The sequence below is a fragment of the Theropithecus gelada genome, chromosome 5 (assembly GCF_003255815.1).
Source record: "Theropithecus gelada isolate Dixy chromosome 5, Tgel_1.0, whole genome shotgun sequence".
Taxonomy (NCBI): domain Eukaryota; kingdom Metazoa; phylum Chordata; class Mammalia; order Primates; family Cercopithecidae; genus Theropithecus; species Theropithecus gelada.
The window spans coordinates 179,598,399-179,612,352 of NC_037672.1; the positions used below are offsets into that span (position 1 = coordinate 179,598,399).

Here is a 13,954-nt window from a genome sequence, read left to right on the forward strand (position 1 = left end):
GAAAAGGTTGTGCAAGTATTTACAAGTTTATCAAACTGTGTCAATGGCCCACTGACTTCCAGGTGTGTTTACCATCAATAAAGAGCATTTGAAAATGCTAACAGGAATGAACACACTTGACTTGGCCAAATGAGAGAAGGGCTGTGACTTGAAAAGCAGCAGTGCAGAATTTAAAGACAGAGCCCCTTCACAAAACCCTAGTGTGCTGATATTCAAACTAGAAGCTTAAACAGGAAGGCTGTACTAATCTAAGCTGCCATATCAGTGGACTTTGCAGAGAAAAATCAGTGATGTCCTTATATTTCTACATCATTGATTAGAATGAGAGGTCAGATCTGCAACTACCTTTTAGAAAAGACACATTCTAAGACTGTAATTCAAAATAAATTCATTCTAAATAGTGTAATAACTTGAAGCAAATAGAAGTTGACAGGCACTTTAGAGATGAGATTCATATTTCATGGGAAAAGCTAGAATAGATCAGTGGGCTTCAAACTATTTTGCTTTTGTGACCTCCTTAAACAAAATAGCTATACAAATTTAATTTTTTTTATTTTTTGAGATCATATGTTTTTCAAAACCTGTTTTCTTCTATATTAAATTATGCTTACAATTATTAGTTGTACACATTTGACTGAAAACAACCTAATTCTTATGTAAGTGTGTTAAAGATTTTGATAATTTGAAACATAAAAAGTGAAAATGTATTGAAAATACCTCTCTGAGATGAATGGGAACTTTTTTCAAATGCTTTATATATTCACAGATGAATATTCCTTATAAGAATAAAGCAAAATTCAGTTTCAATTCTAATCCTGTTTTCCTTTCTTATGAATATAAACAAAAGAAATCTTGCTACAACATAAGTGGCAATGGAAGAATTTTTTTTAAGTGATGCTCTTCAATTATTTGACATTCTTATTAGTCATATGTCAAAAATCACATTGCGATCTATTTCTAAAAAAAAAAAAATGTTGTCTATAAGCTGCCAGTTCCATCACATTTCTCATAAAAGCGAAGAATCAGCAACTAACTACTTTGAAAAAGACTTATTACACTGTTTTTAGAACCAATCCTTTCCCGGTTTCTGTGTAGGATATCAAAAAAGACTTTACCAAGGCTTAGCAAAATACTGCTAGTTTGACCTGTTATTCTGCTACTTAGTGGCACTTTGTTTAATCTGGTATGCTTAAAATGTGGTGAAAAATGGAACTATTGCTCATATTAATTCACCTTTGATATAATTTTGCAATGCTTTCATCGTATTACAGGAAGATCTCATTTTATTACGCTTTATCATGCCTCCCAGAGACCGTGTTTTTTACAAACTGAGTGTTTGTGGCAGCTCTGCGTCAAGCAAGTCTGTCAGCACCATTTTTCCAACAGCACGTGCCCACGTCATGTCTCTGTGTTGCATTTTGGTAATTCTCAAAATATTTCAGACTTTTTCATTATCGTTAGATCTGTTACGGTGACCTTCAATCAGTGATCTTTGATGTTGCTCTTATCATTGTTTGGGGGTGCCAGAAACCACACCCGTAGAAGACAGCGAACTTAATCAATACATGCGTGTGTGTTCTGACTGCTCCGGGACCAGCATCCCCACCATCTTTCTCTCCTTGGGCCTTCCTATTTCCTGAGACACAACAGTATTGAAATTAGGCCAATCAATAAGCCCACGGTGGTCTCTAAGTATTCAAGTGAAAGGAAGAATCACACGTCTCTCAGTTTAAGTCGAAAGCTAGAAATGATCAAGCTTAGTGGGGAAGGCATGTCCAAGATGAGATCGGCTGAAAGCTAGGTCTCCGGCGCCAAACACTTGGCCAGGTTGTGAGTGCAAAGGAAAAGTTTTTAAAGGCAATTAAAAGCACCACTCCAGTGAGCACATGAATGATAAGAAAGCAAAACAGCCTTATTACCGATAAGGAGAACATTTGAGTGGCCTGGATAGATGATCAAACCAGATATAACATTCCCTTAAGCTAAAGCCTACTCCAGAGCAAGGCTCTCTCTTCAACTCTGTACAGGCTGAGAGAGGTGAGGAAGCTGCAGAATAAGAGTTTGAAGTTAACAAAGGTTGTTTCATGAGGTTTAAGGAAAGAAGCCATCGCTGCGACATAAAAATGCAAGGCGAAGCAGCAGGTGCTGGTGTAGACGCTGCAGCGAGTTATCCAGAAGATCTAGCTGAGATCGCTGATGAATGTGGCTACACTAGACAGTAGATTTTCAGTGTAGATGAAAGAGCCTTACACTGGAAGAAGATGCCATCTAGGAGTTTTCCTAGCTAGAGAGGAGAAGTCAAGGCCTGGCTTCAAAGCTTCCAGGGACAGACTGACTCTGTTAGGGGGTAATGCAACTGGTAACTTGAAGTTGAAACCAGTGCTTATTGATCATTCCTAAAATCCTAGGGCTGTTAAGAATTATGCTAATTCTACTCTGCCTGTGCTCTATAAATGGAACAACAAAGCCTGGATGACAGCACATGACAACGTGGCTACCAAATATTTTAAGCCCACCATTGAGACCTACTGCTCAGAGAGAAAGAGTGCTTTCAAAATATTACTTCTTATTGACAATGTGCCTAGTCCCCCAAGAGCTCTGATGGAGATGTACGAGGAGGTTACTGTTTTCATGTCTGCAGACACAGCATCCATTCTGCAGCCCATGGATCGGGGTAATTTCAGCTTTCAAGTCATATTTAAGAAGTACATTTTGTAAGGCTATCATAGATAGATAGTGATTTCCCATGATAGATCTGGGCAAAGTCAATTAAAAACCTTCTGGAAAGGATTTAGCATTCTAGATGCTATTAAGAATATTTATGACTCATGGGAAGAGGTCAAAAGACTAGCATTAACTAGAGTTTGGAACTTGATTCCAACCTTCATAGATGACTTTGAGGGTTCACACTTCAATGGCGGAAGTAACTGCAGATCTGGTGGAAATAGCAAGAAAACTAGAATTAGAAGTAGAACCTGAAGATGTGACTGAATTGCTGCAGTCTCATCATGAAACTTTAATGGATGAGGAGTTGCTTCTTATGGATGAGCAAAGAAAGTGGGTATTTGAGATGGAATTTACTGGTGGCGAAGAAGCTGTGGACATTGTTGAAATAACAACAAAGGATTTACAGTATCATGAACTTAGTTGATAAAGCAGTGGCAGGGTTTGAGAGGGTTGACTCCAATTCTGAAAAAAGTTCTACTGTGAGTAAAACGATATCAAATAGCATCACATCCTTCAGAGAAGCCTTTCATGGAAAGAGTCAATGTGGCAAACTTAATTGTCTTATTTTAAGAAATTGCCACAGACACTCCAACCTTCAGCAACCACTATCTTGATCAATCAGCTGCTACCTACACTGAGGCAAGATCCTCCATCAGCAAAAAGATTATGACTTGATCAGAGGATCGTTAGCATTTTTTAGCAATAAAATATTTTTAAATTAAGGTTATACATTGGTTTGTAGAAACCTATTGGCTGGGCACAGTGGCTCATGCCTGTAATCCCAGCACTTTGCGGGGCCAAGGCTGGTGGGTCGCTTGAGTCCAAGAGTTTTAGACCAGCCTAGACAACATGTTGTTGGAGCTGCAGTGAGCTGAGATTGGGCCACTGCACTCCAGCCTGGGTGACAACTTTTGAGACCCTGTCTCAAAAAAAAAGGAAATAATGCTATTGTACACTTAATAGACTGCAGTACAGTGTAAACATAACTTTTATATGCACTGGCAAACCAAAAAATGTGTGTACCTCACTTTATTGTGATACCCGCTTTATTGTGGTGGTCTGGAACAAAATGTGCAATATGTATGCCTGTATATGCTGTAAATATATCTGTTTCATTAGCTCATGTAATTTATGGGAAATATCCACCATATAATTTAACTGTCGGAGCCAGTACTTACTAAAATCAAATTTACCATTTTTTTGTTTTGTTTTGTTTTGTTTTGAGATGGAGTCTTGCTCTGTCACACAGGCTAGAGTGCAGTGGCACGATCTCAGCTCACTGCAACCTCTACCTCCCGGGTTCAAGTGATTCTCCTGCCTCAGCTTCCCAAGTAGTTGGGATTACAGGCGCCCGCCACTACACCCAGCTAATTTTTGTATTTTTAGTAGAGACAGGATTTCACCATCTTGGCCAGGCTGGTCTCGAACTCCTGACCTCGGGCTCTACCTGCCTCAGTCTCCCAAAGTGCTGGGATTACAGGCATGAGCCACCATGCCTGGCCCAAATTTACCTTTTGTCAGAAAAAGTCTGACTTATTTTTTCAGTTCAAATAAATTAATCTGCATTTTGTTAGAACCTCTCAGTTCTGAATCCCTGCCCTAGGTAGATAGGTAGCAAGATAAAGCACAAATCCTTGTCCTTACCTTGACAGCAGGAATAAATAAAGTATCATTACATTTCGTGTTTCTTACCTTATTGCTGTGTTCTTGGTAGTCATGAAAGTCTTCTGCAGTTGAAAAGCATCCTTTGACAGTGGTTGGGGTGGGTGATAAGTTCATTAAAAAGGTAATCTCTCTTTCTTGATACATTTGACTTCAAAGCATGCCAGTAGTCCGAAATACCCCATCTTTAACCCCACATTTGGCCCTTAATGGAGCTATGTTAAGCAGAGAAAGTCGCTGAAGCTCTACCTTGGGTTTATGGTGTCTTAAATAAAAGAAGCTTCACCAACAAAAGTTCTTTTAATTTTGCCTTTTTCTGGCATACTGGAAGTTTTATGCTGCAGGACAATGAGTCATGGTAGTATTTTGGGTGTGTACGAGCCATACCTTTCCTTTGTAAAGAAAGTCAACACGTGGATGTTATTGAGGTTCTATTAATAGAAATTAATTTCCTACCCCATTCCTTATTGAAAAGTTTTAATGTTTCCTAGGGATATGGCTACCCTTGTTTAAAGACCCCTGGACTAGATGACCTCACGGATACTAGAACTCGAAGATTCTGTGGCGTTATGATTAATTAGGGTTTTTTTTGTTATGGGAGGAAAAAATCATCCCAACTGCTCTCCCATTCAAGCACACTCTAGCAGTCTTGGTTCTGTTGTTTTACAAACGAAGAACCCTCTTTTTCTGGAAAAGAGCCACCTGGTAAATTAGCTGTGTATGGGACTAATAGGATAAATAGATATGCTTCCCCACACAACAATGTATTCACATATCATTTCTGTGAGAAAGATTTTAACCTCCCTCAAAATTAATTTGTGGAGAAAGCAACAAGGCAAGAATACCTGGCTTATTAAATGGCTTTGACATAGTGAAACCTGAAACCCTAGAAATCAGAACTTGGTTACCATTACCACAGCTAATGCTCTTGGGTAAACATAATGTTTTGGAAAAAAATGCTGAAATTAGAACCAGTTTATGAATTTATGCTTCCCAGTTTCAAAGCACAGGCATGCTATTAAAACTCAGAAAACCATTAATAGCAGCAAAAGGGTCAACCCAAGAGAGTAGATTACATTACATACGCTTCAGATAGTAGATCGAACTTATTAATGAAAAATCAAGTATAATAGCCTTAGAAATGTATATACTTCATGAATGAGTCTAAATATAAACTATATTCATATTAAAATATGGTATGTATACTAACATCTTAGAGGGGAAGAGAATAGCTACTCTACTCAGTACGTTAAAATTAGTTTCATGTAGAAGTCAACCAAAAGACAAAAGCTTATGAGGAACTTACGAATTATAACATAAAGAATATTATGTTATAGTATCCATGGCAGTTTTATAAATTTTATCAGCATAAGATTTATAAAAATAAGTATAAACTTTATATCCTGAAATTGTATTCTCTAGGGTGTTTCAGTGACTTAATATATCTGATTTTATATGAACTAGACAAATAAATTTAAAACTTAGTAATTTAAAATAATATTTTTGTTTTAATAAAAAGCAAAGATTTTATTGAGGATTATATACAATGGATAGTTTTGGAATTCTGCAGACCTTGATTTCAGTCTTGACTCCATCAGTCGCTTTGGCCACATCATTTACTTCTCTGAGCCTTAGTTTCCTCATCTCAAAATGATAACAACCTCATAGGTGAAACTACTGGTCATATTGCAGGTTCTCAGTAAAGATTGGTTCCATTTCTTTCTCCCCTGAACCTTCTCAATAAAAGTTCCTTGATGACAAATATAGGTTCCTTTGCAGAAGCTTCCTAAATGAAAAGTAGAAATTGGTCTCAGATAATTAAAAATTTCTGAGTAAAGCAAGATAGATGTCTGTTTAGATAGAAAGCAAAATAGTTTCTGGGTAGTAGCATTATATATGCTTTTTCTCTTTTTATTTAACTATATGTTCTAATTTTGCTGAAATAAACAAGTATTACTATTGTAAAATAAATACTTTGAATCCTATGAGTGATCTACAGTTTATAATCCAAGAGTTGATGTGTGGAAAAATTACAGTGATTACTATAACTCAATTTGGAAATTTTATTCCTTAGATCATTTTGTATTACTGAATTGGTTTAAGAAAAATAGACCTGATAGCTACCATGATTGTCAACACTGAGAAAGAAGAGAGGAAGTGAGATTATAAATAATGCCTTTTTACTGAGTTTTCTTGTACAACCCTCTTCTGCCTCATACCTGGGTTATTGCAACTGTGTCCTCGCTCATCTGTTCATTTCCAGGCTTCCCACAGTTACTGCACAGTAATGCTCTTGAAACAGTGATTTCATTTCACCTTTAGCCTGCTCAGAACCTTTAATGGGTCTCCATTTAGCTCTAGCGGTCCTTCACCACTGATGGTACGTGTGTCATGTAGGATGCAGTAGTCCAGGTGGAAAGCAATTGTAACATTTGCTAGTGATGTACTCCCTCAAACCTCACATTTATCTCTAAGTGTGAATTTTTTGTGAATTGCTTCAGATCCTATCGGCCATAAACTGCGTCTGTGATTGCAGGTCATGTTCCTTGGTAATCTTCAGTTCTGTTTCTCTTGATTATACACACACACCCCACCACCACACAAGAATAAGTGTGTTTGAGGCATCGAAATGCAATTTACCCATAATCAGTCTTCAAGTATCTATTTTAAAAGCATACCATAAATGACATGCATAGTAATAGAATACTAGTAAATATATACGTCTTCAGGGAGAAGAGTGTAATAACACTCTTGATAGAGTGAAAATACAAAAAAATCACTAGCATAAAGTATAAAGACCATATTCTTTAACCTGGTATTCAAGGCCCTCCACAGACAGATGTCATTTCCCTTCCCAACCTTATCTCACATCCCTCCCATGACAAACCCATTCAAACCTCCTGAGAGCCAGACACTGCAGCTTGTGTTTGATGCCCCAAACCTCATGGAATCCTTATAACAGTGCAATGATTACATTACTCTCCCCATTTTCTAGATGACGTTTAGTATCTTTCTTCAGGCCACACAGCTAATTGTTGGCAAAGCCAGGCTTCAAACCCAGATTTGTCTGACTCCAAAACGAGTTTTCTTTATCTTATTTTCTGGCCAGATAGATTTCTCTGCTGAGCACCAACCTAACACCTCTCAAGTTCCACTTGCATGCTTGTGATGGCGATGTTTATCCCAACTCAGAAACCTTATCCTACCTGTTCCTCAACGTTTACTGCCAAACTTAACTCCTGTGAAATCTCTCAGCCTCCAGCCTGCAGTGATCGTGCCTTTCTCAGACCCCTACTCAGGGTCATACTGCTTTAGGGTCTCACTTAATTTATCAGTTTGTGGGTGTTGTCTCCCCAACCAGGTAATTACTACTTGATGGCAGAAGCTTTGTAAGTCAGATCAGATAATCTCTAAGATTCTACTCTTTGGTTTATGTTTCTTTTTTTAAGTCACCTACAGTGCTGCCGCTAGCACTCAGTAAAAATGAACTCAGTGTTAAAGTAATAATTCTTCACAGAGAGTTAGAAGACTCTCTCCCTTATCACTAAGATAAGATAGCTTACAGCTCTCAGACTTAAAATTACATCCTCTACGTTTTGAATTAACAGTTTAATGTTTAAAAAAAAAAAAAGATAAAGTTGGTAGTAAGTCAACTTTGTTATCACTTTTTTTTTTAAGAGACGGGAATCTCACTATGTTGCCCAGGCTGGACTTTAACTCCTGAGCTCAAGTGATCCTCCCCCCTCACCCTCCTGTTGTTATCACTGTAAAAGGGCTGAATTGATAGAAGATAATTTGCCCAGTTTCATTCTGTTCCTCAGCCTCCTAGACCCGTCTGCATAAAAGACAGTGTGGTTATATTTCCGCTTACGGAACATTGCAGACGTTCTACCATGACCCCCATCAGAGCAACTGAGAAAGAACCTTGGCAAAGAGGGAAAAGGGGAACATCATACCAAAAAGAGGAGTCTTGGATCTGTTTTCTAGAAGGAGGCCCTGCAGGAAGAGAAGAGATGCTCTCTTACCAGGTGGCAGGGATCCAGGGAGCAAAGAGGTTTTGTTCCTATGGATCAAAGATCAGTGTGGTCAGAAGTAACACAGCATGTCCACTGAGACTACAAGTGAGTTTGAAATGAGGGTCAAAAGAGAGAGGAACAGCCTTCACCGAAAGCTGTGTGAGCACTTAAGCTGACCCCTCCTTCCTTTCCCCTCACAATGCCCCAAGTACCCCTTCCCTACGTCTCTGCCAGCATCTGGTGTTTTTCATTCATCCTAGTATGTCATTTAGATAAAACTACATGAATCCGAGCCATTGATTGGTTTTGTTGTTTGCTTAAGGATTGATTTAGAAATCTCCATAATCCATTCTGCCTTAATTTACACTTTGCAGTGTTTTAATATGTTTAGAATGACTGATAAGTACCAGACCTAATCTCTCCCAAGAAATAACAAGACACATAATTTGTAAGATAATTACGTTTCAAGTGAACAGAAAGACTGTAGGTGTGAAAACAGCTTTAGTAATAGCCATACCTTGGGGGAAGTCAAAGGGATTTTAACTTCACTATCTTAGGAGCTAAATCAGAATTAGTAAAACACCAATATCTAGCAACGGAAGCTTTTAAAGTGCAAATTTTATGAGAGTACTCTATCAGAAGACGAAATGGCTTGAGCATTTAGTAAAAATAACTTTTTCAAAAAGTTTAAAAACCTTTTGTGTTCTGTTTTTTAAAAAATGTTTTGTTCTTCATCACTGGATCTCTTACATTCAGGAAAATTAGGTGGATTTACGCAAGAAAATAATACCATAGATTCCGGAGAACTCGATATTGGCCGAAGAGCAATTCAAGAGGTTCCTCCCGGGATCTTCTGGAGATCACAGCTCTTCATTGATCAGCCACAGTTTCTTAAATTCAATATCTCTCTTCAGAAGGATGCATTGATAGGAGTCTATGGCCGAAAAGGCTTACCGCCTTCCCATACTCAGGTAAGGCTAGGCTTTCTCATCAATAAAATAAAAACTGCTGCTTGCATTTTTTGAACTTACTGTCTTTCTTAAGCTCAGCTGTTTGGTTAACTGTTCGGCCACTTTGGAACTGACTTCCTACAGTAGAAAGAATTTTGAATGTAGGTTACTTGTTCTGAGGTTTTTGAATCAGTAGTGGGAAGAACAATATTTTCTTCCTGATTTGACTGTTTAAAATGTACTGAATTTTGTGAGTAACTTAATGAATATTGAGCATCATCTGAGCACCCAGTAAAACACCATGGATTTTCCAAGTGTTTTACAAAGATTCTATGATAATTTCAGATGATCTTATTCCTTTCATGTAATAGATGCATAACATATTCATCTCAAACACGTATTCATTCTGTTCAAAATGTATTTTTTTAGTTTATGCCAGATTTACTCTTAGTAGAGAAATCATGGGAACATCAACATAAATATGATGACATGAGCTTTATCAACTCAAGCACTGTTCCTCATCTAAAATGATGAACGCTGAGATAAAGAGGCAAGAGAGCTTTCAGCGATAACCGAGTATGATCATATTCGTGTGGTACGCAAAACAATTCATATATCCTTAATATCAAAGAACTTCAAAGTCATTTCCCTTGCATAAAAATCCCCTAACAACAGCAATCACAGATGGAGAACTACTGTCAATTCCACAGCCTTTTTCATAATCTAATACAGTACTGGGTCATAGTATGTAAATTGGAAATTGTCACTTAATATAGGTTCCGTCATGTCTAAGAGAAGTTTTTTGAATTACCTACCATAAAATTGGAACTGAGACTTTCCCCAAGATCAACTATTTTGTTAGTAAGTAGAATATCAAACATGTAATAGTTGATTAATTAAAATTGACAGTTGGATGAGCCTAAAGTTATATTTGATCATCAATTTATTTGCCCAGAGGATTTCATGCTGATTTAGTGTGATTTATAAGATAAGGACTGGGAAGTTTTCATGTATGCTTTATATCATATAATTTTGTGAGAAATACTTCTTCTATAACCTAGGAACATAAATTCTGAAGAAAAGTTATCACATATTAATAAAGAAATTATATCTTTAAAGAAAGATGAGTAAGAAGATTTCAACATGCTTTTTCTAATATAATTGTGGATTTACTTCATATACATATGTGAATTTTTATGGCGGTGAAATTTCTGAATATCAGGCTTTAGTGATTCATTTTTCCTATTTAATATTTTTAATATATTATTAAAGTAAATTCAATTCTTATGCATTGTATACTTCTTATAATGTACTAACGCCCAATTGTAAATTTTGTATTTTTGTTTGTTGGGGTTCTGGTTTTTGTTTGTTTTGTTTTTTGTTTGAGACAGGGTCTCACTCTGTCTTCCAGACTGGCGTGCAATGGTACAGTCTCACCTCACTGCAGCCTCAACCTCCTTGGCTCAGGTGATCCTTCCACCTCAGCCTCCTGGGTAGCTGGGACTACAGATGCGTGTCACTGCACCCGGCTAATTTTTGTATTTTTTGTAGAGATGTGGTTTCACCACATTGCCCAGGCTGGTCTTGAACTCCTGGGTTCAAGCAATCCGCCCACCTCAGCTTCCCAAAGGACTGGGATTACAGGCAGGAGCCACCGCATCTGGACCAATTTATTCTATTCTATTCTATTCTATTCTATTCTATTCTATTTTTTATTGTTTGAGATGGAGTTTTGCTTTTGTTGCCCAGGCTGGAGTGCAATGGCATGATCTCGGCTCACTGCAACCTCCGCCTCCCAGGTTCAAGTGATGCTCCAGCCTCAGCCTTTCGAGTAGCTGGGATGCGCCACAACGCCCAGCTAATTTTGTATTTTTGGTAGAGATGGGGTTTTTCCATGTTGGTCAGGCTGGTCCCAAACTCCCAGCCTCAGGTGATCTGCCCTCCTTGGCCTCCCAAAGTGTTAGGATTACAGGCATGAGCCACCGCGCCCAGCCAGGCTGGACCATTTTAAATTTTACATTTGACTCCAGTTCATCTTATAGGTGACACTGACTAGGATACAATAACCAGGTTTTCTTAAGGCCGGCACAGTGGGTCACACCTGTAGTCCCAGCACTGGGAGGCCGAGGTGGGTGGAGCACTTAAGGTCAGGAGTTCAAGACCGGCCTGACCAACATGGTGAAACCCCGTCTCTACTAAAAATACAAAACTAGCCGAATGTAGTGATGCACACCTGTAATCGCAGCTACTCAGGAGGCTGAGGCAGAAGAATCGCTTGAACTCTGGAGGCGGAGGTTGCAGTGAGCGAGAGATCGTGACATTGCACTCCAGCCTGGACAACAAGAGCAAAACTCTGTCTAGGAAAAAAAAAAAAGAAAAAAAAAATGTTCTTAAATGGAAGTCCTCTGTAACTTCAATTATAGTAGACAGATTGGATTTATAGCAATTGTCCAGTGAAATATGAAAAAATATTTTCCCATTGAAACCACGTATGTGATTATTTGTCTATAATTCAAAAAATGTACCTCTAAGCCGAGCATAATAGTGAACATGTAACTTATAAATTCCAGAAAATAATTTCAGATAAGAATTGCCTATTGTTTTGTGTACTTGAAAGGTTTATTTAAAGATTTAGTTGACTCTGCAAGTTGTATATAACATGAAAGATTAGAGAAATAAAAGGTGCAGTTTCAGGTTTTCTCATAATCTTTCTAGTATTTAAACATAATACATGTGATACCCACTTTTCTTTTCTACCACAATATATGTGTTTAAGTAGGTTATGCATTTTCTTAAGCATCACGGTTATTATAGTTTCTTCCTGTGGTTTATTCAGTATCAGCAGAGCAAACAACTGTTTCTGAGTTCAGTGTTTAAACATGAAATATTCTATAAAGCAGCCCAAATTGAATATTTCTCTGTTTCTGGGGAACATTAAATAAATCAACCTGAAATAATTAAAATTGGCCAGCCATTCAGAATGGTTGCTTGAGCTGTCACAGTCTTTGTGACCTTTTTAAAACTGCCCGTTTGATTGTTGCCAACGAATCAGTGGGCTCTCTTCTCCCTGATGCCAGTTCATTCTCTTGGTCAGTTAGTGGCCTAAGGAGGCGATGCAGAGCCTTATGGTTAAGTGTAGTGTAGCATTTGAGTGCAGTCACATGCAGAGCCTTATGGTTAAGTGTGCTGTAGCATTTGAGTGCAGTCACATGAAGGCTCTTGTCGAATGAGAGTTGGAAGCCTGGGTTCTAAGCATACCCTTTACCACCTTTTTACTTGGTGACCTTGCAGCATCCCTTCTCTGAGCCTTAGTGTCCATTGGTAAAATGAAAGAGTTGGATCAGATGATGTGTAAAATCTCTTTATTCTCTATATTCCAATTACAGCAAGACTGTGCCACTACCAAAGAGTTGATGTCAGGACACAGTTAAGTATTCATAGATTCCAAGAACTCATCGTTTTAGTAACAGAATTGAATTAAACCTCTAATCTAACTGTTCAGAAGTGAACCACGAAGATACCTGAAACAAAATCTATTTGTTTTTAAATGGTCTATTAGGTAACCAGCATAAATACAACAAAGACGGGCAAACTTTTCTTCTATTGATTTTCCAAAAGACCTTGTTAATACATTGTAGTTGAAACCAACTTTAGACGAGGATTGTTAAAGTGTGTATATTTGTTAATATTAAATCATAAGAAAATGACCTTTAAACAGAGCTTTCACAGTAAAATTATCTCACTTTATATGAAACCTTTATCAAGTATAAGCTTTGTCTCATGATGGCTCCCCCGGAGTAGTGCAATTGAAGAGTTAGCCCCAAGAATTTCTTCCTAAAAAGAGCATAAGGTCCTAAAACTCCTCTTCTCCCCAAAAATATATCTGTGTCTCCATCTTAGAAGTATTACAGAGCAAAACTCACATTTGCCCTTAAGTGACCAGTTTATGCCCTAAGAACGAAAATTGTTAAGTATTTTCATTCCTTGTAATTTGGTAACTTTTGGCACAGATGGTTTTAGTGTTAACGTAGGGAATGTTTCTGTAGGTATTTGAATCACTTCTGAAATCATGTGTGAAACACTTCTGCAGAAGAGCCTAGAACTGGGTAGATACTCAAAACCTGTCAGCTCCTCCTCCCCACCATCATGTTCACTACCCTGGCCTTATTTTATTGTTCACAGTGTGATGCAAATGGTTACTTCCATGATAAAGGTGATGGTTGTGCTTTTACCTTCAAAGACCAGCTAAAACTCAGAATTTCTCCCTTCAACTGTTTCAGTTACTGTGTTTAATGTTAGGGAAGAAAAATGTTTATATGCTTGGGTCATAAAAAGAAATTTTTTCTTGTCTCTTTGCCATGCAAATGTGTAAATATTTAAACCTGATGAGGAAATGAATGGCTTATTTGAGACAGAATCACCTTTCAAAACTGCTGAATTAGTTTTCCTCTAATAATTCTAGAATAGAATTCCAGTCAAATTCTTGTAGGGCAGGTATCCACATCAGTCATTCTTTTCATCCTTATAAGGTATAAATGAAAATAAACGTCGTTGACTGCTGATCACGTTATACTATTTTTATATATTTCTCACAGCTGA

General features: G+C 37.7%; 1 protein-coding gene across 1 annotated transcript in view; it reads left to right on the plus strand.

Annotated features, from left to right (window-relative positions):
• TENM3 (teneurin transmembrane protein 3) overlaps positions 1-13,954 on the plus strand; it is a 657,776-nt gene that overhangs the window by 518,395 nt on the left and 125,427 nt on the right. Inside the window, exon 7 of the mRNA XM_025385351.1 lies at positions 9,162-9,376. Within this exon, the coding sequence (XP_025241136.1) occupies positions 9,162-9,376 (215 nt within the window). The remainder of the gene's footprint in view (positions 1-9,161; positions 9,377-13,954) is intronic.